Source organism: Dama dama, chromosome 5 (genome assembly GCF_033118175.1).
Source record: "Dama dama isolate Ldn47 chromosome 5, ASM3311817v1, whole genome shotgun sequence".
Taxonomy (NCBI): Eukaryota; Metazoa; Chordata; class Mammalia; order Artiodactyla; family Cervidae; genus Dama; species Dama dama.
Genome location: NC_083685.1, coordinates 115,925,550 through 115,953,149, shown reverse-complemented (window position 1 = coordinate 115,953,149; position 27,600 = coordinate 115,925,550). Strand labels below are relative to the sequence as shown.

Genomic DNA, 27,600 nt, shown 5'->3' with positions numbered 1-27,600 from the left:
GCTACAACACAGATTTTGAGGGCATTATTATAAACAAAATAAGCCAGTCACAGAAAGACAAATGCTATATGATTCTACTAGGGTATCTCAAGTGAACAAATTCACAGAAACAAAAAGTATTGTAGAATGATGATTTCCAGAGCTGGAGGGTCAAGGACGGGTAATTTTTATTTAACTGGTATAAGTATGTAGGTATAACTGGTATATAGATGAAGCACAAGCGGGAATAAAGATTGCCAGGAGAAATATCAATAACCTCAGAGGTGCAGATGATACCACCCTTATGGCAGAAAGCAAAGAAGAACTAAAGATACTCTTGATGAAAGTGGAAAAAGAGAGTGAAAAAGTTGGCTTAAAACTCAACATTCAGAAAACTAAGATCATGGCATCTGGTCCCATCACTCCATGGCAAATAGATGGGGAAACAATGGAAGCAGTGACAGACTTTATTTTCGGGGGGGCTCCAAAATCACTGCAGATGGTGACTGCAGCCATGAAATTAAAAGATGCTTGTTCCTTGGAAGAAAAGTGATGACCAACCTAGACAACATATTAAAAAGCAGAGACATTACTTTGCCAACAAAGGGCCATTTGGTCAAAGTTATGGTTTTTCCAGTAGTCATATATGGATCTGAGAGTTTGTGACAAAGACAGACACTACTTCACAAAATAGCAATGAAAGAATGATTGAATTTGTGAATGAATGATTGCATGGTGAAGCATTCAAGAAATCTATATACTAATAGCATCTTCAAGGAATCCAGAGATTTAAGCACTTACATTCATCAGAAATGACAAATGATAGTATAGCTTTTAACATAAGATTCTTCATCTAGGTATAAAAGGAAATGTCTTCCTTTGGATTAATTTTTTCTTATCTGAGAAATCTTTTAGGAAGAGACAGAAAGTTCACTTCTTTTTAAGCATATGAATAAACAGAAGGAAATAAAACAGCATGCCTTCATAACTTTCATTGCTTTTTAATCTCACTGAAAAAATTATTTACATAAAAAATTAAAACATTGCAAATAATAAAAAAAACTAGATTGTGATATGACTATAAATTTGTAAATCAGTGCATGGGAGATTTTATGTATGTAAATTTTACCTCAATAGAACTGTTTCTTTTTTAATGTTCTAAAGCAAAGAAAAACCAAAGTATTTGATTCAAACAAGTTCCTCTTTAAAGAAGTAAATCATTCATCAATAGCTAATAATGGAGTTAATTACCTATTTGACCTCCTCATTATCATTACCATTACTGTACATGGGTATAGCTCTCTCCAGTTCATAAAATCCACATTATTCTGTGAAGTAAGCAAGTTAGTTCTTAGTACCCTGATACATAAAGTTTTTAAAAAATGCCAAATGGCTTGTCAAGGGTTTGGAACTATTAGTACATAAAAAAAGCAAATTCAGTTCAGTTGAACCTAATTCTCCTCAACCTAACTGCTCTTTCCTCAAATGACTTTAAAATAAATTTCCTACCTACCGTCATATTCAGGAAGAGTTTGCTCTTTAGAGACAGCACTCACAAAGTCATCTAATTTCACCATTCCATTTTCTGTAAAATAAAAAGTTGAGATGATACATTCTATTATACTTTTGTGTAAAATGTAAATTCACATTTTAATACAACTATGAAACATATACTTACCCTTCACTTAATCATCAGCTTATTTCTTCTACATAGCCTGTCCCCCTAGATGAGTCTTTCTAAATTAGGTGATTTCATTTCATTTCAACAATTACTGAGAGTATATTAGTGCCAAGAACTATGCTAGGCACCAAGAACTCAAAAGTAAGTAACACACAGTCCCTGCTTTTTCAATGTTTATTATAAAGTGCAAAGGACAGGGTTAGGTACTCAGTTCTTGATAGATACAGGAAAAAGGAAAGGTGCTCAAAGTTATGGACCATGAGAAAGTTAATGAGTCTATTTCACATAATTATGAAAACCCAGTCAACCAATATGCTATCCATTGATACCTTGACAATGCTAACCAGCCCTAATGGACCCACATATCCCCATCCCTACCCCCGGTTATCCAGCTAGTCCAAACAACACCTATTTTAGATACAAACCCTGCACAGTGTTCATACTAATCCTGATAAGCAGAAAAAAAGCTGAAAAACTTTAGTGGCTTCTACCCTTTAGATTTTTTTAAATGGGGAATACATGTAAATCCATGGCTGATTCATGTCAATGTATGACAAAAACCACTACAATATTGTAATTAGCCTTCAACTAATAAAAATAAATGAAAAAAAATTTATTTTGCATTGAGGTAACACTTATCTATAGCATTGCATGCTTCACGTGTACAATAGTATATTTCTACTTTAATATATGCTACAGTATGCTCACTACCAAAAATTTTGTTTCCATCTGTCATCATACAATTGATCCCTTCTACCCATTTTGTTCCACCCCCAACACTTAGTGGAGAAGGCAATGGCAACTCACTCCAGTACTTCTGCCTGGAAAATTCCATGGACGGAGGAGCCTGGTAGGCTGCAGTCCACGGGGTCGTGAAGAGTCCGACACAACTGAGCAACTTCACTTTCACGCATTGGAGAAGGAAATGGCAACCCACTCCAGTGTTCTTGCCTGGAGAATCCCAGGGACGGGGGAGCCTGGTGGGCTGCCGTCTATGGGGTCGCACAGAGTCGGACAGGACGGAAGCGACTTAGCAAGAGCAGCAGTAGCAGCAGCAGCCAACACTTACCCCTCTCGTAACCATTTACTCTGATCTCTACTCCTTAGAGTTTTTTTTTAAATCAAACCTTCTTTCTTATTTACCTTAACTAACAGTTTTGCTCAGGGTATAACAGTTCACTCCTAATGTTATTTCTGTCAGTCTTTTCCCAAAATGTTGCCTCTGCCCTCTCTTCAACTGAACTTTTGCTGTGGAAAATTCTTACTTAATGATAAATCAACTTCTCTAACACAAAAATCTTTCTTAGAAACTCAAACTCTGCCCTAAACTTAGGCTGATGAGTGAGATATGCTATTTTATTTCTAGATGCTATTTAATAACTGCTTGCCTTGAGTAAGAATCACTAGCCCTAAATTCCTAGCCACAGTACTCCCTCTACATTTTAGAATCTCCAATCATTTCTCCTTGGACTCCTTAAGCTATTTACTGAGAGATTTTTGAACCTCTGGGGTATCATAGTCTTGCTACTTGAACCTCTCTTCTACAACTAGATAAGCTTTCCCCAGGACCTGTCCCACACTAGAAGGCAGAGCTAGGAATAATGATGAAGAACCTTATGAAAGAATTCTGAAATAGAAAAGACCTACCTAGACCCTCCAAACCAATCTATTATACCAAACTTCCCAGAAATCGTTTTTTTACTACTCTCAATTTTTAAATAATGTATATATTGGTGTATAGTTGATTTACAATCTTCTGTTATTAGTAGTTTTGGCTCTACAGCACGGTGAATTAGTAATACATATATCCACTCTTTTTAAGATTCTTTTCCCATATAGGTCATTACAGAGTATTGAGTTAAGTTCCCTGTGCTATACTTATTAGTTTTTAGTTATCTATTTTATATATAACTACTTCCAATTTTTGTTTGTTCTTTCTGAATCTTCTTTAGAATGACCCATTCCAATCCCAGTTGAAAGATCTTACTCCAACATTTAATACTATCATGTGAAAGTATCTAATTTTTTTTCAAAATTTTGATATTATCAGTCTCTTACCATTTCTAGCAGTGTCAGTCACAATCTTCTTGAACTCTTTATCTGATAAAGTAATTCCTATTGAAGGCAAAATGGACTGAAGTTCTTCTGCATCAATGTAATTTTCTTGGAGTTTTTTGATAGTTTCACAGACACTTCCTAAATATACAAAATGTGGAAGACTATTCAGCAACATAATTTATGTGTCTTAGCAATAATTGACAGCTAAAATCTTTTTCTGGTAATCAGAAATCAAGTTTAACTTACTTAATACCACCTTAAAACTTCATATTTCTGTTGTATCTTACATTATACCTAATCTTTCTCTTACAGCTCAAACACAAAACTGTCTTGAAATTCTACAAACATTTATACCTGCAGCTTATTTCTGATTAAAATATAATGGAGTCCAAGAGATTAAAACATCAGTGTGCCATGTTTAAATTTCAAGATTTGAGACAAAAATTGAGAGTTCTTTCCCTATCACTTTACCTACCATGTTTTCAGTTCACAACCCTCAAAATTACAAAATCCTAGCAGACACACATGACCATAATGAGCCTCCTTATATAATGTACTGAAATGGGAAAAATATCACCTCTGTTGTATTCTGGCAAAAATGTATACCCTGAATTTATTCATGAAGAAATACAAGAAAACCCAAAACGAGGGACATTACACAAAACAACTAGTCAATACTCTTCCAAAGTATCAAGGTCATGAAATATTGAAAAACCATCCCAGATTGAAGGAGACTAGGACACATGACAACTAAGTGTAACATGTGATCCTGAAAGAGATCCTGGATCAGAAAAAGGACATTCATAGAAAAACAGTCAAACTTTTAATAAGGTCCTATATTAGTAAATATTGTTGTATCAGTGTTAATTTTCCAGTTTAGATCATTATACTGGGGTTATATAAGATATTAATATGTGGGAACATTAGATGAAGAGTATGTAGAAATGTTCTCATTTCTGTGTAATTCTTATTAATTTAAAATTATTTAATAACAAAAAATTTTAAATGTTTTTTAAATGTAAACCAAGTGGCAGTCACATTTCACAGATGCTCAACCATCATCAGTTTATTTGGAGAAGTTGTAGGAGATAAACTATTTTATACGTTTCCAAATACAGAATGTTAAGTATGACAGTGGTAGGTGAAATCATTTGATTTTAGTGATACCAGCAAGGTAGATAACCACTTTCTACCACAATCCTGTGCTACCCACTGGCTAAATGCCTACTACTCCATTATTCCTTTAATCAGAGCTTTAATTCTTAATGAAATACAAAAAAACTCACAGACAGACATGGCATAAAAGCAGTGCATCAGTAAAGGAATCATAATAAACATCTTTATGCCCCCTTAATAGATCACACTCCTTTTTCAACTGAGTTATTAGTATGCATTAGCGTATGTGTGTGTGTTAGTCACTGCATCGTGTCCAACTCTTTGTGACCCTGTGGATGGTAGCCCGCCAGACTGCTCTGTCCATGGAGTTCTCCAGGCACGAATACTGGAGTGGGTCGCCATTCCCTTCTCCAGGGGATATTTCTGACGCAGGGATCGAACCCAGGTCTCCTGCATTGCAGGCAGATTTGTTAACATCTGAGCCACCAGGGAATAAGAGTCACTAATGATTCACAAAGCATTCATCTTAACAATTACACTCAGTACTAAATACAATTTTTAAAGGCTGGTAAATTTCTTGAAATAAATTAAGTAACTCCAGCTGAGGCCTACAGAAAGGAGTGTTTAATTGGGTTCCCTACACAATATGTCCCCTGGAGAAGGGCAGGGCAACCCACTCCAGTATTCTTCCTTGGAGAAGTCCATGGACAGAGAAGCCTAGTGGGTTATGGTCCATAGTGTTGCAAAGAGTTGGACACGACTGAAGTGACTAAGCATGCATGCACATACACAATACTTCTATGATATAAGTAGTACATAAGGGAAAAACATATACTGGTTGGGAAGTCACTGCTCATCTTTGAGGAATATCATAAAGCCTTAGGGATCTGGGATGTATACTATTGATTATTTTCTCTTGATACTCCCATATCCATAAGAAATAATACCTGAACAGTGTGGAGATTCCTTAAAAAACTGGAAATAGAACTGCCATATGACCCAGCAATCCCACTGCTGGGCATACACACACAGAGGAAATCAGAACTGAAAGAGACATGTATACCCCAATGTTCATCGCAGCACTGTTCACAATAGCCAGGACATGGAAGCAACCTAGATGCCCATTGGCAGATGAATGGATAAGAAAGTTGTGGTACATATACATAATGGAATATTACTCAGCTATTAAAAAGAATGCATTTGAATAAGTTCTAATGAGGTGGATGAAACAGGAGCCTATTATACAGAGTGAAGTAAGTCAGAAAGAAAACCACCAATACAGTATATTAATGCATATATATGGAATTTAGAAAGATGGTAACGATAGCCCCATATGCAAGACAGCAAAAGAGACACAGAAGTAAAGAACAGACTTTTGGACTCTGTGGGAGAAGGTGAGGGTGGGATGATTTGAGAGAATAGCATTGAAACATGTATATCATCATGTGTGAAACAGATCGCCAGTCCAGGTTCAATGCATGAGACAGGGTACTCAAGGCTGGTGCACTGGGATGACCCTGAGGGATGGGATGGGAAGGGAGGTGGGAGGGGAGTTCAGGATGGGGAACACATGTAAGTCCATGGCTGATTCATGTGAATGTATGGCAAAAACCACCACAATATTGTAAAGTAATTAGCCTCCAATTAAAATTAAAAAAAAAAAAAGAAAGAATACCTGAAGTACTATATATATCCTAAATTTAAATTATGGAACTCTGAGCAAAAATTTCACATAGACTTCATATATACTTGGCTAAATAAATGACAAAAAAAAAACATTTCCAAAGGAAAATAGGCCCTCTACTTTCTCGGGAACTTGTTCAGTCGCTAAGTCATATCCGACTCTGCAACCCCATAGACTGCAACACACCAGGCTTCCCTATCCTTCACCATCTCCTGGAATTTACTCAAACTCATGTCCATTGAGTCAGTGATGCCATCCAACCATCTCATCCTCTGAACTTGAGTGATTTCAATTAATCACTGAATAAACTTCTCAGCCCAAGTTCAGTTCAGTTCAGTTCAGTCACTCAGTCGTGTCCGACTCTTTGCAACCCCATGAATCGCAGCACGCCAACAGCCAAGTTAGCTCCCCACAAAAGGGAGCATCTGGAAAGGAACTGCTATCAAAACCACAGTATTGTATCCATCAGCCTAAATTCCAAAAGTGATGGATATTCAGAGTATTGACAATTGAAATGTCTACAACTATCTAATACTGCTTACTTCAGCTCATTTCTATAATAACTGAAGGGCCCAGATGTTGTCTTACATATATGATACTGACCCAGAGCATTAACTGCAGTTTTTTCCTTAGATGAAACTTGTTTTAGAAGGCTAGAGCTCCTTCTCACAGCTGGCTTCTGAAGTTTTGGGATACTAAAAATATCACTTTTATCCAGAGTCTTTTTGAGGCCTGAAACATGCTTCAAGTCTTGTGGTTTAGACTTTGAGTCATGAATTTCAACTTTCTCTGAACTTTTCTTAAAGTTCATGCCATCCTTTGAATATGGTTCCTGGAACTCTATATCACCGCTATCAACCTCATCCTGGAATCTTCTTATTTGCAAAATATTTTTTGGTCTTTTAAATTCATAGTCATCATTCTCACTCATCATTTTATGATTTTGGAGGCTCTTTGTATTTAATTTTTGGAATAATGATGATTCAGACAGTCCAGAAGCTAAAACGCTTTTCTTCCTATATTGTGGATAGCATCCTGACACATTTGAAAACTTTCTTGAAGTAGCTTCATCCGAGGCTGCTCCTTCCATAATTGCTAAGCAAGAGAAACATATTCCATTAATTCATTTACCTGTACAATTTGTAATGCCTTTTAAAAAACAATACTTAAGTCCTCATGAAAACTGTTCAAGAAATTATCATTTGCTTAAATACATCAGATGAAGTTAATAACTAACAGAGCTGATGACCAAAAGGTTAACTATTGACTAGGTTAAATATAATCTACTGGTTTAATATAGTTAAATACTTCCATCCAACACTATTCATAGCCACACTGAATCTAAAGCAAAAGCCTACTGAAGTACATGGTTCTCATTCCCCACTGTTTTCCAATTCAGAAAGATAATAGACTAATAAGCCAACACAGATACAAATCCCTTAGTTACGAGGGTGCGGAAATATGAAGAAGTTGTAAAGGGAAATTTTTAAATATTTACAAAGTTAGAACACTTTATAAATAAAATGATACTCTCCGAAAGTAAGACAGTAAAATAATTACTCTCCTAAAAATCTGCAGCATTTGCAGTAACTTCATACTTATGTATGTATGTATGTACTTCATACATATGTAGTAACTTCATACATAAAATAAAATTTTTAGAAAAATATTAATATAATATCCCAATTGGGGCTTCATTTACAAAATCCATCTCATGGCTCATAATAGTACCTTGCATTTGAATAACACATTTTAAAATATTTCAAATGTTACAACACTTGACCCTCAAAATAATTCCCATGAGAGCATCAAGTTCCTATAAAACCAAAGAAAACAAGAGACTTCTAATAGAGTAGCAATACAATATTGATTATGAAGACATTTTATTTAGAGAAAAAGAAAAGTTTCTTAGCTTAGGGTGTATTACAATGAACAACTGAAGGAAAGTGTTTGGATTTTAAAAGTTTAGAAAGTTAAAATTATTATTTTTTTTTTTTGGTAATTGACATATAACATTATATTAGTTTTATGTATAAAAAGTCTAGAAATAAAAAAAAAAGTCTAGAAATTCTTAAAGATAAAGACATTGACCTCTAAGTGCTACCTCTCAAAAAGGAATAGGGTAAAAATATAAAATCTTTGACATTTTTGCTATTGGCCAAGACACTATAATAGGAACTAACTTTACCCTCTGACTTTAAGCAACTAAAAACTGGACAAGACATGTGAAAAAGAACAATTTTCAGACATTGGACAACAGGTAGCATAGGACAATAACCCTTTAAAGAAGGGTAACAAATGAGCTAAAGCCCTACCATTGCACTAGCTTACTGTCTGGACAGTTTCCACAGCACAGGAAAGTAAAACCTAAATAGAGCCCACTGGTCTGAATGAGAAGAGATATGAGATTAGGAAGGCCAAAGAGGTTAGAATATGAGAGCAAAGAGAAAATAGAACTGCTGAGCTCTGGAGATCAGCGAAGGGGTCTGCTTGACACTTTGGCTGAGTACTGATCTGTACTTACATGAGAGAACATGACCTAATAACAAGGAAAGAATTACCAGAAAATTATAGGTAGAACAATTCCTGTATCTCACTGAGAACTAAGAAGAATTTATGATCTCACCAATCAAAGCAGAAAGATCTTATAATATATGGGTCATCTAGTAGAATCATCTGAAGAAGGCTACCTTAGTAGTGGAGCTATATTAGCATTAAAAGCTGCTCTGAGATCACCCTTAACAAACTTTAGAAAACAAGCTTCCAAAGGACCTAACTGATTCCAAGTAACTCAACTGCATCAGGACAAAATCCAACACTATTTACAGGAATGCTACAAAATTCAGCAAATAACATAAACTTCACAATGTACAGTATCCCATCAAAACTACTATGCATCTAAAATAATAGGAAAATATAAGCCACAATCAGCAGAAAAATCAATTGATAGAAACTTGTTCAGAAATGGAAGAGTTCATAAAACTATCACACAAATACATTAACACAGTAACTATTAGCATATTTTATATATTCAAAAAAGTAGAGGAATATATTAGTAAGTTGCTTTTATTCTCTCTGTGTCCTTTGGCCACTTGGCTTTAGACATGGGCATTGATAATAGAACTGTGTAGCAGAGTGTTGTAAGTAAATCACTGTAAGAAACAAAAACTAGAGCTCTCAGAGATTAAAAAAAGCATTAAATAGATTGTGGAGAGGAAGTAGCTCAGGAAAATAATCTCATAAAGCTGCTTATAAACTCTTGCACTCACCCCTGACCTGCACATGAATTTGGCCCTAAACAGTACACCATAACTCTGAGAACTAAACTTCAGGACAGACCACAACCCAGGTTCCACTTTGGCTCTGGATGACACACAGATGTGAATAGCACTGCAAAGGCTATGAAAAACAAAATGATATTGAAACTGAAAAACATAGAAAATTAATTGAAATTTGTAGCCTAAACCAAATTGAGTCAAATTCCTGCCAAAACAAGATTTCAACATTTTCCATAGAATTTCCATAGAATCTTAGACCCACAGTATCACAACTTAATCTTCAAAATGTCCAGGATAAGAATTGAAAGAGACACATGTACCCCAATGTTCATCATAGCACTGTTTGTAATAGCCAGGACAAGGAAGCAACCTAGATGTCCATCAGCAGATGAATGCATAAGAAAACTGTGGTACATATACACAATGGAATATTACTCAGCCATCAAGAAGAATACATTTGAATCAGTTCTAATGAGGTGGATGAAACTGGAGCCTATTATACAGAGTGAAGTAAGTCAGAAAGAAAAACGCCAATACAGTACACTAACACATATATACGGAATTTAGAAAGATGGTAACGATAACCCTGTATGCGAGATAGCAAAAGAGACACAGATGTATTGAACAGTCTTTTGGACTCTGTGGGAGAGGGTGAGGGCGGGATGATATGGGAGAATGGCATTGAAACATTTAAATTATCACATGTGAAATGAATCGCCAGTCCAGGTTCAATGCAAGATACAGGGTGCTCGGGGCTGGTGCACTGGGATGACCCAGAGGGATGGGATGGGGAGGGAGGTGGGAGGGGGCTTCAGGATGGGGAACACATGTAGATCCATGGCAGATTCAAGTCAATGTAAGGCAAAACCAATACAGCATTGTAAAGTAAAATAAATAAATAAATAAATTTTTTTTAATGTCCAGGATATAATTCAAAACCACTTCACATGTGGAGAACAAAAAAAATCTCAGTTTGCATGGGAAAAGACAAGCAACTGATGTCAAGACCAAGTGGAAAAAGACATTGAAATTGCCCTATAAAAACGTTCAAGCAAGGAGTTCCCAGGTGGCCCAGGGGTTAGGAATCTGCCTTGCAATGCAGGGGACACAGGTTCAATCCCTGGGAACTAAGATCCCACATACACCTGAGCAACTAAGCCCAGGCACCACAACTACTGAGCCTAAGCATCATAACCAGAGAGCCCATGCACCGCCATGGAAGATTCCGCAAGCTGCAACTAAGACCCAACACAGCCAAATAAATGCATAAACTTCTAAGCATCTATTCTAAAAATGCTCCAAATTACAGTGAAAAAAAAAACCACTCAAAATAGAAAGAAAGTCCCAGAAGACAAAATAAAAGATATAAACAAGAACCAAATTTGGAAATTTAAAACTTAAAAATATAATAATTAAAGTAAAAAAATTAATCAGATAGGTTCAACAACATAATGGAGATGTCAGAGGGATAGTTTATGAAACTTTAGACACATTAATTGAACTTATTCAATCTGAACAGTAGAGGTAAATAAGAATGAAAACAAAATTAAGAAGTGTCAAGGATCTGTGGGACAACATCAAAGAGGGCTAACATTTGTGTCTTTGCAGTCTCAAGAAGACAGGGGAGAAAACGTGGTACAGAACAAATATTTGAAGTTACAATGACAAAAGATTGCAAGTTTGGCAAGATAGATCCAAGAAACTCCATAAACCCCAACAGGATAAACTAAAAAAACACACTCCCAATGCATCATAATCAAATGGCTAAAAACTAAAGAAAAAAGAAAGTATCTTGAAAGCAATCAGAGAAAAACAGTCTATTTTATTATTTGGATAACATCAGATTTCTCTTCAGAAACTGTGGAAGTCAAAAGTAAAAAGAACAACATTTTAAAGTATTGAAAGAAAATAACTGTCAACTCAGAATCCTATATCCAATAAAAATATCCTTCAGAAAGTATAGAAAATAAAGATATTCTCAGATGAAGAAAAATTAAGCTAATTCATTTTTAGTATATCTGCTCTTTTAAAAAATTATTAAAAGAAGTTTTTCATACAGAAGCTTAATCCTTTAAAATTATTAAAAGAATGATATTCAAAAGACATGTAGGCAGTCAATATGAAAGAAGGAAAATATATAATGGCAAAGATTTGGTTAAATATAAGACTATTCCTCTCCTCTTAATAGTTTAAAATACATTTAATCATTGAAAGCAAAACATTATATTATCTGGTATGCTTTCCAAGAATGTAGTTGTAATACATAAGAAAATCAGAACATAAAATCAGAAGGTAAAAAGACCTACACAACGGTAAAATTTCTATATTTTACTTGAAAGTGGTAAAATATTTATTTTAGTATACTTTAAGGTTAAATAAAGATACCCTGCTATTTAACTTATATGCAGAGTACATCATGTGAAATGCCAGGCTGGATGAAGCACAAGCTGGAATCAGGACTGTCAGGAGAAATATCAATAACCTCAGATATGCAGATGACATCATCCTTATGGCAGAAAGTGAAGAGGAACTAAAGAGCCTGTTGATGAAAGTGTAAGAGGAAAGTGAAAAAGTTGGCTTAAAACTCAACATTCAGAAAACTAAGATCATGGCATCAGTCCCATCACTTCACGGCAAATAGATGGAGAAACAATGGAAGCAGTGAGAGACTTTATCTTCTTGGGCTCCAAAATCACTGCAGCTGGTGATTGCAGCCATGAAATTAAAAGATGCTTGTTTCTTGGAAGAAAAGCTATGACCAACTTAGACAGCAAGTTAAAAAGCAGAGACATTACTTTGTCAACAGAGGTCTGTCTAGTCAAAGTTATTGTTTTTCCAGTAGTTAAGTATGGATGTGAGAGTTGGGCTATAAAGAAAGCTGAGCACAGAAGAATTGATGCTTTTGAACTGTGGTGTTGGAGAAGACTCTTGAGAGTCCCTTGGACTGCAAGGAGATCCAACCAGTCCATCCTAAAGGAAATCAATCCTGAATATTCATTGGAAGGACTGATGCTGAAGCTGAAACTCCAATACTTTGGCCACCTGATGCAAAGAACTGACTCATTGGAAAAGACCCTGATGCTGGGAAAGATTGAAGGTGGGAGAAGAAGGGGACGACAGAGGATGAGATGGTTGGATGGCATCACTGACTACATGGACATGAGTTTGAGTAAGCCCCGGGAGTTGGTGATAGACAGGGAAGCCTGGCGTGCGGCATTCCATGGGATCACAAACAGTCAGACACGACTGAGCTACTGAACTGACTGACTAAACTGAAGGTTAGAACTGAAGGTTAAATATGTATGTTACAATCCTTAGAATAATTACTGAAAAATGCAGACATATGGTGAAAAAATATATAGGTAAATTTTTTTAAAGAATTTTTTAAAAACTTCCAAAAAAGAAGGTAGAAAAGGTTGAAAAAGAGAGGAAAAAATAGAAAAGAAATAACATGGCTACCTATATCTGATATAATTAATCACATTAAGTAAAAATGACCTAGACATTCCAATTAAAAAACAGGAATTATAAGAATGAATACAAAAGCATCACCCAACTCTGCAGGGTTTCTCTGATAGCTCAGTTGGTAAAGAATCCACCTACAATGCAGGAGACCCCAGCTGGACTCCTGCATCAGGAAGATCTGCTGGAGAAGGGATAGACTACCCACTCCAATATTCTTGGACTTCCCTTGTGGCTCATCTGGTAAAGAATCTGCTTGCAATGTGGGAGACCTGAGCTCGATCCCTGGGTTGGGAAGATTCCCTGGAGAAGGGAAAGACTACCCACTCCAGTATTCTGGCCTGGAGCATTCCACGGACTGTACAGTCCATGGGGTTGCAAACAGTCGGACACAAGAGTGACTTTCACATTCACATTCACCCAACTCTACAAAATACCTGAAATATGAGGACAGTTGTTGTTGCTAGTCACTAAGTCATGTCTGACTCTTTTGCAACCCCATGGACTAAAGACCGCCAGGCTCCTCTATCCATGGGATTTCCAGCAAAGATATTGGAGTGGGTTTCCATTTTTTTTCTCCAGGGGATGTTCCCAATCCAGGGATAGAACTCACAGCTCCTGCTTGGTAGGTGGATTCTTTACCACTGAGCCACCTGGGAAGCCCAAATATGATGATATAAGAAGGTAAAAAGAAAAGGATAGAAAATCTATACATGAAAACACTAATTAAAAGAAAGCTGAAGTAGTTTTATTAATATTTTAAAAAGTAAATTGCAGAGCAAAGAAAATTACCATTGATTACATACACATTACATAATGATAAAAGAGTCAGTTTGCCAAGAAGATACAACTATCCTAAATGTCCTGAAACTAACAGAGCTTCAAGATGCATGAATCAAAGCCCAACAAAAATGAAAGGAGAAACAGACAAATCCACAATTATATATTTCAATACTATTCTCCTTTCACAGTAATAGAACTAACAGAAAATCAGCAAAGATTCAGAAAAAATTATAAATGATGAAAATCATGCATGGGAGTGGGTATGTGATTATCAGTAATATCTCTGTAGGAAAAGAAAAATAAATGTAAAACTTGTATACCAGAGACAAAATTAGAATTCAAAATAAACTTTGAAACTTTCAGGTAATGATGGCAAATTGAACAGCTTTCAAAAATCCCATTAAAATTATTCTTAAACTATAATAAATTCATAAGAAGAACAGGATAAGAAACAACTGCATGAACTTAGTAGATGGGAAAAGGCTGAATTCTAAGCCAGAAGGAAAACTCCAACAACCCAATTCATAACACAAAACCTCCAAAGGCTCATAAATTAGTGGCATCTAATTACTTCTGAAAGTGAAGGAAAGAGTAAAACTGGAAATAAAGGATTGTTTAAAAGTCTGTTTAAGCAGTAATCAGATATCTAGATAACCTTCACACAGTCATATATTTTCTCAAGGCCCTGTACTGATCTTCTCCCACTCCAGCAGAAGACTAACAATTCACCAGAGAGGGTTAAAGACTAACAATTCACCAGACACCATAAGGTCTCTGGGTTAGGGAATACAAAACATAGAAGAGAGTAAGGGTATTATCTGGGTAATGAAAAGGGAGGGTTACATGACAATTACCACTGAATAAAGAGAACTCCAGTTCTTTTGTCTCATTAAACACCTGAAACTCTGGCAAGAAAACTTACAGCCTCCAAGAAGGAAACTAGAAGCTGCTTCTTTGAAAACACTGACCATCTTGAAAGGAAAAAGACCCTAAAGATGGTGATATCAAGGGTCTGAGAGGCAAAAATCCAGCCAGATTGCCTACAGCATGATGCCCTGACCTCAGCAGTATTGGCATTTGGGGACACAAGATTCCTCACTCCTGCCTGGAAAATCCCATGGACAGACAAGCCTGGTAGGCTACAGTCGATGGGGTCGCAAAGAGTCAGACACGACTGAGCGACTTCACTTCACTTCTCCTTATTAAGCGGGGGGAGAAGAGGATATCTAGAAGTGTGTGCAGGGACTTCCCCGAAGGTCCAGTAGCTTTGAAGACTTTGGAAAACTCTGAACTTTCAAAGCAGGGGGCACGGGTTCGATTGCTGATCGGGAGCTAGGATCCCACATGCCACACAGCCAAAAAAAAAAAAGAGTAAAAGTTCACACAAAGAATATCACCCACCATATAAGTAAACAAAACATGTTGATGGCCATCAAGCCATCAGCCACTGCAGCCACCCCCATGGGGCATCCCGAGTGGGATCAGGATGGAGAAAAACAGAATATTGGCTCTACAGAGTTAAAGTGCATGTCAAAGGAATGATTTCATTAAGCCCAGACTCTTGCATCTTCCCACACATAGAAAAGCAATAGACTCATTAACTTTAGATGTCTGGATTTTCTTTAATGGGCAGTAATGTTTTGATATTTGATTACATGAATTCTATAGGAGTTTTGCAAAAACTCCTGTATATCCTGGCTCCTCCCTTATCTCTTTGGAACAGTCCCTCAGAGCTTTCTGAGAGGCTATATCCCAGGCTTAAGTCCTCATTAATGCCCCAATAAAAAACAATTCTCAACTTTTAGGTTGTGCTTTTTTTTAAAGTCGACAGAAGCATCCCTGGCCTCTAATCACTTAATGCCAGTAACACATGTTTTAATGACCAAAAAGCATCTCCACAAGTTGCCAAATGTTCCTGTGGGAGAGTGATAACCAAAATCACTTCTGGTTAAGAACCACTACTCTAGAGTGCTCAGTCCATAGTCAACTAGTTCCACTCCCAGTCTCAGAGCTTCTAAACAGCTTTTGAGTTCATCATTCTCAAACATAAGCAGACAACCAAAGATCACCAGACATTTGGAGAATGCCTCCAAAATGAAGGCCAAATAAGAGAAAAATAACTTGGAGAAAACACTATGAATGAAAAAGAAAAATCTTAAAACATCATCCTTAGCACAACAGAAGATATTATGTTCATGGAACAATAGGAATATCCATATAACAAGAAGATGTTAAAAGAACATACTTTCAGAAGGGAAAAAAAATTCTTGGAAATCTTGAAAGTACAAATGAAAGCCTAAACACATGGGTTGGAAGATAAAGTTAAGTACATCTCACCAAAAAATGACAGAGAAAAAGGTTTGTTTGTTTTTTTTTAAAAAAAGGAAAATCCATTCAGGATGTCAAGTATTCAAGTAATGAAAGTTACAAAGAAAAGGAAATCATCAACGAATTGCTTAAATTTCCCAGAATCACATTATACTGTACCCAACGCAATTGTTGCCAAAACAATCTATTTCAAGGCACACAACCATGACATTTCAGAACACTAAAGGTAAAGAAATTCTATAAAATTTCAAAGAAAAAAAGCAATTACATACAAAAAGTCAGGAATCAAAAGAATTGTGGATTTGACAGCAACACTGAAAACTGGAAGACAGAAAAATTCTAAGGAAATTTATTTCCAACCTAGAATTCTATACTTAAACTGCCAATCAAACATGAGTACAGAATCTCATACAGGGAAAGAAGTGAAAAATCTTCTTCCAGAATGTTAATTAAGAGAGATTCCATGAATATAACTACACATAAAATGTTCAGTTCAGTTCAGTCACTCAGTCCTGTCTGACTCTTTGCAATCCCATGGACTGCAGCATGCCAGGCTTCCCTATCTATCACCAACTCCTGGAGCTTGCTCAAACTCATGTCCATCAAGTCCGTGATGCCATCCAACAATCTCATCCTCTGTTGTCCCCTTCCCCTCTCATCTTCAATCTTTTCCAGCATCAGGGTCTTTTCCATTGAGTCAGTGCTTTGCCATCAGGTGACCAAGTACTGGAGCTTCAGTTTTAGCATCAGTTCTTCCAATGAATATTCAAGACTGATTTCCTTTAGGATGGACTGGTTGGATCTCCTTGCAGTCCAAGGGACTCTCAAGAGTCTTCTCCAACACCACAGTTCAAAAGCATCAATTCTTTAGTGTTCAGCTTTTTTCATGGTCCAACTCTCACATCCATACATGACTACTGGAAAAACCATAGCTTTGACTAGATGGACCACTGTCAACAAAGTAATGTCTCTACTTTTTAATATGCCATCTATGTTGGTCATAGCTTTTCTTCCAAGGAACAAGCATCTTTTAATTTCATGGCTGCAATCACCAGCTTCAGTGATTTTGGAGCCCAAGAAAACAACATCTGTCACTGTTTCCATTGTTTCCCCATTTATTTGCCATGAACTGGTGGGACAAGATGCCATGATCTTCATTTTTTGAATGCTGAGTTTTAAGTCAACTTTTTCAGTGTCGTCTTTCACTTTCATCAAGAGGCTCTTTAGTTCCTTTTCACTTTCTGCCATAACCCTGGTGTTATCTGCATATCTGAGGTTATTGATGTTTCTCCCGTCAGTCCTGATTTCAGTTTGTGCTTCATCCAACTCAGCACTTTGCATGATGTATTCTGCATATGTTAAATAAGCAGGGTGACAATATACAGCCTTGACATACTCCTTTCCTGATTTGGAACCAGTCTATTGTTCCATGTCCAGTTCTAACTGTTGCTTCTTGACCTGCATACAGATTTCTCAGGAGGCAGGTAAGCTGGTCTGGTAATCCTGTCTCTTTAAGAATTTTCCACAATTTGTTGTGATCCACACAGTCAAAGACTTTAGCATAGTCAATGAAGCAGATGTTTTTTTCTGGAATTCTCTTATTTTTTCTATGATCCAGTGGATGTTGGCAATACTCTCTGGTTCCTCTGCCTTTTCTAAATCCAGCTTGAACATCTTGAAGTTCTCAGTTCAAACACTGTTGAAGCCTTGCTTGGAGAATTTTCAGCATTACTTTGCTAGTGTGTGAGATGAGTGCAATTGTGAGGTAGTTAGAACATTCTTTGGCATTGCGTATCTTTGGGATTTGAATGAGAACTGACCTTTTCCAGTCCTGTGGCCACTGCTGAGTTTTCCAAATGTGCTGACATATTGAGTGCAGCACTTTAACAGCATCACCTATTAGGATTTGAAATAGCTCAACTCAGCTGGAATGCCATCCCCTCCACTAGCTTTGTTCGTAGTGATGCTTCCTAAGGCCCACTTGACTTTGCACGCCAGACTGTCTGGCTCTAGATGAATAATTACCCATTCGTGGTTATCTGGCTCATGAAGATCTTTTTTGTATAGTTCTTCTGTGTATTCTTGCCACCTCTTCTTAATAGGTCCAGGAAGAGTAGGTGGATGTGGTGTAGACAGGGAAAATGAAACAGAACTAAATTCTTACTTTCAATAGTAAAACCAAATGAGGCTCTGTGGGACCCCCAGGCATGGAAGTCCTTGTGTCCTCCATTTCTCATAGGCAAGACTCCAGCTTCCATGACCTACCCTGAAACCTAGACAGTGTATTAAAAAGCAGAGACATTACTCTGCTGACAAAAGTCTGTATAGTCTAAGCTATGGTGTTTCTAGTAATCATGTATGGATGTGAGAGCCAGGGATAAAAAAGGCTGAGTGCCAAAGAATTGATGCCTTCAAACTGTGAAGCTGGAAAAGACTCTTAACAGTCTCTTGGACAGCAAGGAGATCCAACCAGTCAACCCTAAAGAAAATCAACCTTGAATATTCATTGGAAGAACTGATGCTGAAGCTGAAGCTCCAGTACTTGGTCACCTGATGCGAAGCACTGACTCATTGGAAAAGACCCTGATGCTGGCAAAGATTGAAGGCAGGAGGAGAAGGGGACAATGGACTTGATGGACATGAGTTTGAGCAAACTCTGGGAGATGGTGAAGGACTTGGAAGCCTGGTATGCTGCAGTTCATGGGGTTGCAAAGAGCTAGACATGACTGAGCGATTGAACAACAACAATCAAGGGAGAAGCAGCCAAGTAACTATCAGAGGCAAGACTAAAGGGATCATAGAAACTAATCAAGATTAGGAGACCAACCACCTGAGACAAGGTTAAGAGAGTGCAAGCCCTGCTGGTGTTTGTTGCTCAGTCGCTAAGTCCAGGGCTCCCTGGACTTAGAGAGTTTGAGAGTTTGCTCAAACTCATGTCCATTGAGTCAGTGATGCCATCCAACCATCTCATCCTCTGTTATCCCCTTCTCCTCCTGCCATCAATCTTTGCCAGCATCAGGGTCTTTTCCAATGAGTCAGCTCTTTGCATCAGGTGGCCAAAATATTAGAACTTTAGCTTCACCATCAGTCTGTCCAATGAATATTCAGGACTGATTTCCTTTAGGATTGACTGGTTGGATCTCCTTGCTATCCAAGGGGCTCTCAAGAGTCTTCTCCAGCACCACAATTTGAAAGCATCTGTATACACCTTAATTTTGTCAGAGACCCTACTCTTGGACCATTATTATAAAAGCCCTGACCAAACTCCCCTGGGTTGGGATGCATAGTTTTTCAGGACAGGAATCCACTGTGTTCTCCTTTGCCTGACGAATCAATAAAGCTATTCTTTTCTACTTCACCCAAAACTCTGTTTCTGAGATTCAATCCAGCATGGGTGCAGAGAAGGCAAGCTTTTAGCGTCAATAGTAGGAAGTTTACTTTGTCTACCTAAAATTTTAGAAATTAACAAGTAGCAATGTAAACATGCTATTTTCAGTCATGAAGATAAATATCAAGTAATCAGCTAAAACATTTGAAATTTTTGCCGCTGGAGAAGCTGAGATGAGGATTAGGCAAGAGGCTGCTTTTTTTTTTTTTTCTAGCAAGATTTACAGAGCTATATAATCCTTAAAATTATGTACATAGATAATCTTGATCAAATGACATTTGGACAAATGAAACAAAGAGTAAAGAATGATGATGTGCAACAGGAAAAGATCAAAAACAATGCACTTAAGAAAAACTAAACAACGAGTGATAGAGAAAAACATACTATGGTTTTTTAAACAGTCAATGTCAGGATGTCAGAATGACCACAAATTGCAAATTAAATATTATCTTTTTTTTAGTGTTACTGCTTTGTTTTAAAGTTGAATATGTTGCAAGATATTAAGAGAAAGATAAAAACAGAAAAATTATGAGATTGTAATATTAGATAATTATGTGAAAATGTTAGTCACTCAGTTGTGTCTGACCCTCAGTGACCCCATGGGCTGTAGCCCACCAGGCTCCTCTGTCCATGGAATTCTTCAAGCAAGAATAGAATAGGCAGGCAATTTCTTCTCCAGGGGATCTTTCTGATCCAGGGATTGAACCTGGGTCTCCTGCCTTGTAGGCAGATTCTGCATCATCTGAGCCATCAAGGAATATAATTATAATATTGATTATCAGGTATATTCAGGGTACTATATTAAATTTTTATCTCTCTGATTTAAGAGAGTAAAGGGTTTAAAGAAGTCTTTCAAAACTCATATAATAAAATCTATAAATTAGTATTTAAAGACAATTTATAAACAAAACTTGCTATAGCAACAAGAGATCACTTACAAATATTCTCATACTCTTGCTGTAGTTCATCCAAAGTAAATATAATATCCCCAATATCCACCATTTGATTACCTGTAATACAAAGAATTCCTGAGTTTAGACACTGTATTTCCTTTTGAACACAATACAGCTGCTATCCTATTCTAAAATTAAAACACCACATAAATATGTGCAAGTAGGAAAAAAGGGCCAGCTATTATGGGCTTTGAACAATATCTGGAATTATGAATTAGTAATTCAGTATACATTGAAACATAAGACTTCATTAATATGACAAAATGAAGAAATCTTGTTCTTCCTGACTGGGGGAGATGGAATAAGGAGTGAGAATTATTAATTCTTTCAATATTGTTTCAGCGGTTAATATCTGATATATTCACTGTGCTATATACTGAGGATACAATATTGAGCAAAAGTAGACACGATATCTGCTCTCCTGGTGCTTAACTAGTGTTAATTAATACACAAACGTTAATCAAACAGTTTAAAATATAAATTGCAACTGAGATCAATCCTGTGAAAATGTACAATATGAGAATATGACCTAGTCAGAGAGGTCAGGGAAACATCTCTAAAAAACAGACTGTAGTTTAAAGTATTAAGCAGGACCCTGAGGAAACCATCATTTAAAAAGATATATGTACCCCAATGTTCATTGCAGCACTATTTACAATAGTAGCTAAAACATGGAAACAACCTAGATGTCCATCGACAGATGAATGGATAAAGAAGTTCTGCTACATATACACAATGGAATATTACTCAGCTATTAAAAGGAATGCACTTGTGTTGGCTCACATGACGTGGACAAATCTAGAGCCTATTATACAAAATGAAGTAAGTCAGAAAGAGAAAAACAATATCGTATACTAATGCATATATATGGAATCTAGAAAGATGGTACTGATGAACATATATGCAGGGTAGCAGTGGAGATGCAGACATAGAGAATAGACTTGTGGACATGGGGTGGAAGAGAGGGTGGAACAATGGAGAGAGTAGCATGGAAACATTTACATTACAATATGTAAAGCAGATAGCCAGTGGGAGTTTTCTGTATGACTCAGGGAGCTCAAACCTGTGCTCTGTGACAACCTAGAGAGGTAGGTGGGGGGGCTGGGGGGGTGGGAGGTGGGAGGGAGGTTCACAGGGAGTAGACATATGTACACTCATGGCTGATTCATGTTGATGTATGGCAGGAACCAATACAATATTATAAATCAATTATCCTTCAATTAAAAATAAATAAATTTTTTTTAAATAAATAAATATTTCCCTGATAGCTCAGTTGGTAAAGAATCCACCTGCAGTGCAGGAGACCACAGTTTGATTCCTGGGTCAGGAAGATCCGCTGGAGAAGAGATAGGCTACCCATTCCAGTATTCTTGGTCTTCCCTTGTGGCTCAGCTGGTAAAGAATCTGCCTGCAATGCAGGAGACCTGGGTTCAATCCCTGGATTAGGTAGGTCCCCTTGAGAAGGGAAAGGCTACCCACTCCGGTATTCTGGCCTGGAGAATTCCAAGGACTGTATAGTCCATGGGGTCACAAAGAGTCAGACATGACTGAGCGACTTTCACTTTCACTATTCAAATATAAGCAGGAATAACTAGGAGGAGAGGAATATTCCAAGAAAAGAACAGAATATGTGTAATGGCTGTGGCAGGAGGAGAGCAGTGTAAGGTTGAAACTCTAAAAAGGCACAGACAGTAAGGGAGAATGTGGTCTGAGATAAAGCTAAGATCCAGGTAAAGGCCAGACTTTGCAAAGCCTTGTACATTAAAGAGGTATTATTAGATTTTATACAAAGAAGGTAACATGACCAGATGTTTCTTTTGAAAAGATCTTTCTGACAAGAAAAAAACCAAATAAATAACCTAACTCTACACCTAAAGCAATTAGAGAAGGAAGAAATGAAGAACCCCAGGGTTAGCAGAAGGAAAGAAATCTTAAAAATTAGGGCAGAAATAAATGCAATAGAAACTAAAGAGACCACAGCAAAAATCAACAAAGCTAAAAGCTGGTTTTTTGAAAAAATAAACAAAATTGACAAACCGTTAGCAAGACTCATTAAGAAACAAAGGGAGAAGAACCAAATTAGCAAAATTAGAAATGAAAATGGAGAGATCACAACAGACAACACTGAAATACAAAGGATCATAAGAGACTACTACCAGCAGCTCTATGCCAATAAAATGGACAACTTGGATGAAATGGACAAATTCTTAGAAAAGTATAACTTTCCAAAACTGAACCAGGAAGAAATAGAAGATCTTAACAGACCCATCACAGGCAAGGAAATCGAAACTGTCATCAAAAATCTTCCAGCAAACAAAAGCCCAGGACCAGATGGCTTCACACCTGAATTCTACCAAAAATTTAGAGAAGAGCTAACACCTATCTTACTCAAACTCTTCCAGAAAATTGCAGAGGAAGGTAAACTTCCAAACTCATTCTATGAGGCCACCATCACCCTAATTCCAAAACCAGACAAAGATGCCACAAAAAAAGAAAACTACAGGCCAATATCACTGATGAACATAGATGCAAAAATCCTTAACAAAATTCTAGCAAACAGAATCCAACAACATATTAAAAAATCATACACCACGACCAAGTGGGCTTTATCCCAGGAATGCAAGGATTCTTCAATATCCGCAAATCAATCAATGTAATACACCACATTAACAAATTGAAAGATAAAAACCATATGATTATCTCAATAGATGCAGAGAAAGCCTTTGACAAAATTCAACACTCATTTATGATTAAAACTCTCCAAAAAGCAGGAATAGAAGGAACATACCTCAACATAATAAAAGCTATATATGACAAACCCACAGCAAGCATCACCCTCAATGGTGAAAAATTGAAAGCATTTCCCCTGAAATCAGGAACAAGACAAGGATGCCCACTCTCACCACTACTATTCAACATAGTGTTGGAAGTTTTGGCCACAGCAATCAGAGCAGAAAAAGAAGTAAAAGGAATCCAGATAGGAAAAGAAGAAGTAAAACTCTCACTGTTTGCAGATGACATGATCCTCTACGTAGAAAACCCTAAAGACTCTACCAGAAAATTACTAGAGCTAATCAATGAATATAGTAAAGTTGCAGGATATAAAATTAACACACAGAAATCCCTTGCATTCCTATATACTAACAATGAAAAAACAGAAAGAGAAATTAAGGAAACAATACCATTCACCATTGCAACAAAAAGAATAAAATACTTAGGAGTACATCTACCTAAAGAAACAAAAGACCTAAACATAGAAAACTATAAAACACTGATGAAAGAAATCAAAGAGGACACAAACAGATGGAGAAACATACCATGTTCATGGATTGGAAGAATCAATATTGTCAAAATGGCTATTCTACCCAAAGCTGTCTATAGATTCAATGCAATCCCTATCAAGCTACCAATGGTATTTTTCACAGAACTAGAACAAATAATTTCACAATTTGTATGGAAATACAAAAAACCTCGAATAGCCAAAGTAATCTTGAGAAAGAAGAATGGAGCTGGAGGAATCAACCTGCCTGACTTCAGACTCTACTACAAAGCCACAGTCATCAAGACAGTATGGTACTGGCACAAAGACAGAAATATAGATCAATGGAACAGAATAGAAAGCCCAGAGATAAATCCACGAACCTATGGACACCTTATCTTTGACAAAGGAGGCAAGGATATACAATGGAAAAAAGACAACCTCTTTAACAAGTGGTGCTGGGAAAACTGGTCAACCACTTGTAAAAGAATGAAACTAGAACACTTTCTAACACCATACACAAAAATAAACTCAAAATGGATTAAAGATCTAAATGTAAGACCAGAAACTATAAAACTCCTAGAGGAGAACATAGGCAAAACACTCTCCGACATAAATCACAGCAAGATCCTCTATGACCCACCTCCCAGAATATTGGAAATAAAAGCAAAAATAAACAAATGGGACCTAATGAAACTTAAGAGCCTTTGCACAACAAAGGAAACTATAAGCAAGGTGAAAAGACAGCCCTCAGAGTGGGAGAAAATAATAGCAAACGAAACAACAGACAAAGGATTAATCTCAAAAATATACAAGCAACTCCTGAAGCTCAATTCCAGAAAAATAAATGACCCAATCAAAAAATGGGCCAAAGAACTAAACAGACATTTCTCCAAAGAAGACATAAAGATGGCTAACAAACACATGAAAAGATGCTCAACATCACTCATTATTAGAGAAATGCAAATCAAAACCACAATGAGGTACCATTACACGCCAGTCAGGATGGCTGCTATCCAAAAGTCTACAAGCAATAAATGCTGAAGAGGGTGTGGAGAAAAGGGAACCCTCTTACACTGTTGGTGGGAATGCAAACTAGTACAGCCGCTATGGAAAACAGTGTGGAGATTTCTTAAAAAACTGGAAATAGAACTGCCATATGACCTAGCAATCCCACTTCTGGGCATACACACTGAGGAAACCAGATCTGAAAGAGACACGTGCACCCCAATGTTCATCGCAGCACTGTTTATAATAGCCAGGACATGGAAGCAACCTAGATGCCCATCAGCAGATGAATGGATAAGGAAGCTGTGGTACATATACACCATGGAATATTACTCAGCCATTAAAAAGAATTCATTTGAACCAGTCCTAATGAGATGGATGAAACTGGAGCCCCTTATACAGAGTGAAGTAAGCCAGAAAGATAAAGAACATTGCAGCATACTAATACATATATATGGAATTTAGAAAGATGGTAACGATAACCCTATATGCAAAACAGAAAAAGAGACACAGAAATACAGAACAGACTTTTGAACTCTCTGGGAGAAGGCGAGGGTGGGATGTTTCGAGAGGAATCGGGTGGAGAGGGAGGTGGGAGCGGGGATTGGGATGGGGAAGACGTGTAAATCCATGGCTGATTCATATCAATGTATGACAAAACCCACTGAAATACTGTGAAGTAATTAGCCTCCAACTAATAAAAAAATTAAAAAAAAAAAAAAAGAATTACCATACAAAGTACAGACATGAAGTAAATGTTGCAAAATGGTACTTTTTCTTGATAAAATGGTTCAGTTGAAAAGGAAAAAAAAGAAAAGAAAAGATCTTTCTGGCTACAGTGTAAAGGGAGATTAAGACTGGGCGTGGGCAAAAGTGAAAAGTGAAAGCCACTCAGTCGTGCCCAACTCTTTGTGACTCCATGGAATTCTCCAAGCCAGAATAATGAAGTAGGTAGCCTTTCCCTTCTCCAGGGGAAGCTTCCCAACCCAGAGATCAAACCCAGGTCTCCCACATTGCAGGCAGATTCTTTACCAGCTGAGCCAAAGGGGAGGCCAAGAATACTGGAGTGGGTGGCCTATCTCCTCTCCAGGGGATGTTCCAGACCCAGGAATCAAACCGGGGTCTCCTGCATTGCAGGCAGCTTCTTTACCAACTGAGCTATCAGGGAAGCCTGGATATGGGTAGACTTGTTAGAATATGGGTAGACTTCCAATTGTCCTAAGGAAAAATGTAGCAATGCTGAAAACAGAAAGATTTAAGAGATATGTAGGATTTTAAAATAATAATACTTCATAATAATTTCACATAGAAAACATAGCTGTCAAGGATGATTCTTAGGTTTCTGCTTCACATTTCTTGAGCCTGTTCTAGGTGCCAAACAGTGATAAATTTTTATATCTACATCCTACAATAATCCTATGAAATTAGTATTATTTGTCTAATCCATGTCTCCAAATAAAGTGGGTGACCTAGAAGCCCAGACTAGAATTTCATAAGACAAAAAGCAAGGCAATGCAGTAGTTTCATATATGATTTCTGTTCCTCCTGATAGAGCATGCCCTGAAGGCTATTTAATAATATGACTTGAGATTAGTCTTTAAAATTCCAATTTATATACATCTTCATGCTCCAATACATATCTCTCCATTCATGTCTATCATCCAAGAGCACACCATAAATGACTACCTACTGAAACTGCATGCAGCCTGCTTCTACCTCCAGACTACACTTCACCAATCAAAGGCCTACTATAAAGCCACCACTACCAAATGACAAAATCCAGTATAATCCCACCAGAAAGGATGCCACGTCTGATTATTTTCCTGCCACATTTACACAAACTTTTCCCTCAGTCTAAAAAGTTTCACCCTCCATCACCATCTGCAACTAACTCCTACAAATCCTTCAACATTTAGCTCAGACATCACCTCCTCTAATAATCTTTCTCTAATGCTTCCAATATGCGTATATACACTCTATAATAGTATTTGTTACATATATTATCATAATCTTCAGTTTATTTGTCTTTTTCTACATCAGAATGTGAGCTCCTTCAGAACAATAAATATGTTTTATTCATCTGTGTATCACCTACCATAGTTTCAGGCACAGTAGATATTAAATGGCTATCTGACTCATTAAATGAATGGATAAATCAATTAATCAATCACTAATCAATCCATTATTATAGGACATCTCTTGGTCACATGTAAACACCTAATATAAAATATATGCTATGTATATTATCTATGGTGAAACAGATCACCAGCCCAGGTGGGATGCATGAGACAAGTGCTCAGGCCTGGTGTACTGGGAAGACCCAGAGGAATCGGGTGGAGAGGGAGGTGGGAGGGGGGATCGGGATGGGGAATACGTGTAAATCTATGGCTGATTCATATCAATGTATGACAAAAAATAATAATAATAATAATAATAAAATAAAAATTAAAAATAAAAAAATAATAAAATATATGCTAAACATACGGTTTAAAGAGAATGTAATTGTACAGCACAGGAAGATTTTGTAATCAAAACTACAAAACAAAGTCGGAAATTTAAGAAATTTAGGTCTCCTAATTTGTGGAGTCAATGCTCTTGATACCACAGAAACTACCTCTCCACA

At 37.0% G+C, this 27,600-nt stretch overlaps 1 protein-coding gene across 1 annotated transcript in view; it reads right to left on the bottom strand.

Annotated features, from left to right (window-relative positions):
* Positions 1 to 27,600, bottom strand: part of EFCAB13 (EF-hand calcium binding domain 13) — a 201,415-nt gene that overhangs the window by 119,183 nt on the left and 54,632 nt on the right. Inside the window, exons 9-12 of the mRNA XM_061140776.1 lie at positions 20,696 to 20,767; positions 7,122 to 7,613; positions 3,719 to 3,856; positions 1,493 to 1,564 (exon numbers count right to left, since the gene is read on the bottom strand). Of these exons, the coding sequence (XP_060996759.1) occupies positions 1,493 to 1,564; positions 3,719 to 3,856; positions 7,122 to 7,613; positions 20,696 to 20,767 (774 nt within the window). The remainder of the gene's footprint in view (positions 1 to 1,492; positions 1,565 to 3,718; positions 3,857 to 7,121; positions 7,614 to 20,695; positions 20,768 to 27,600) is intronic.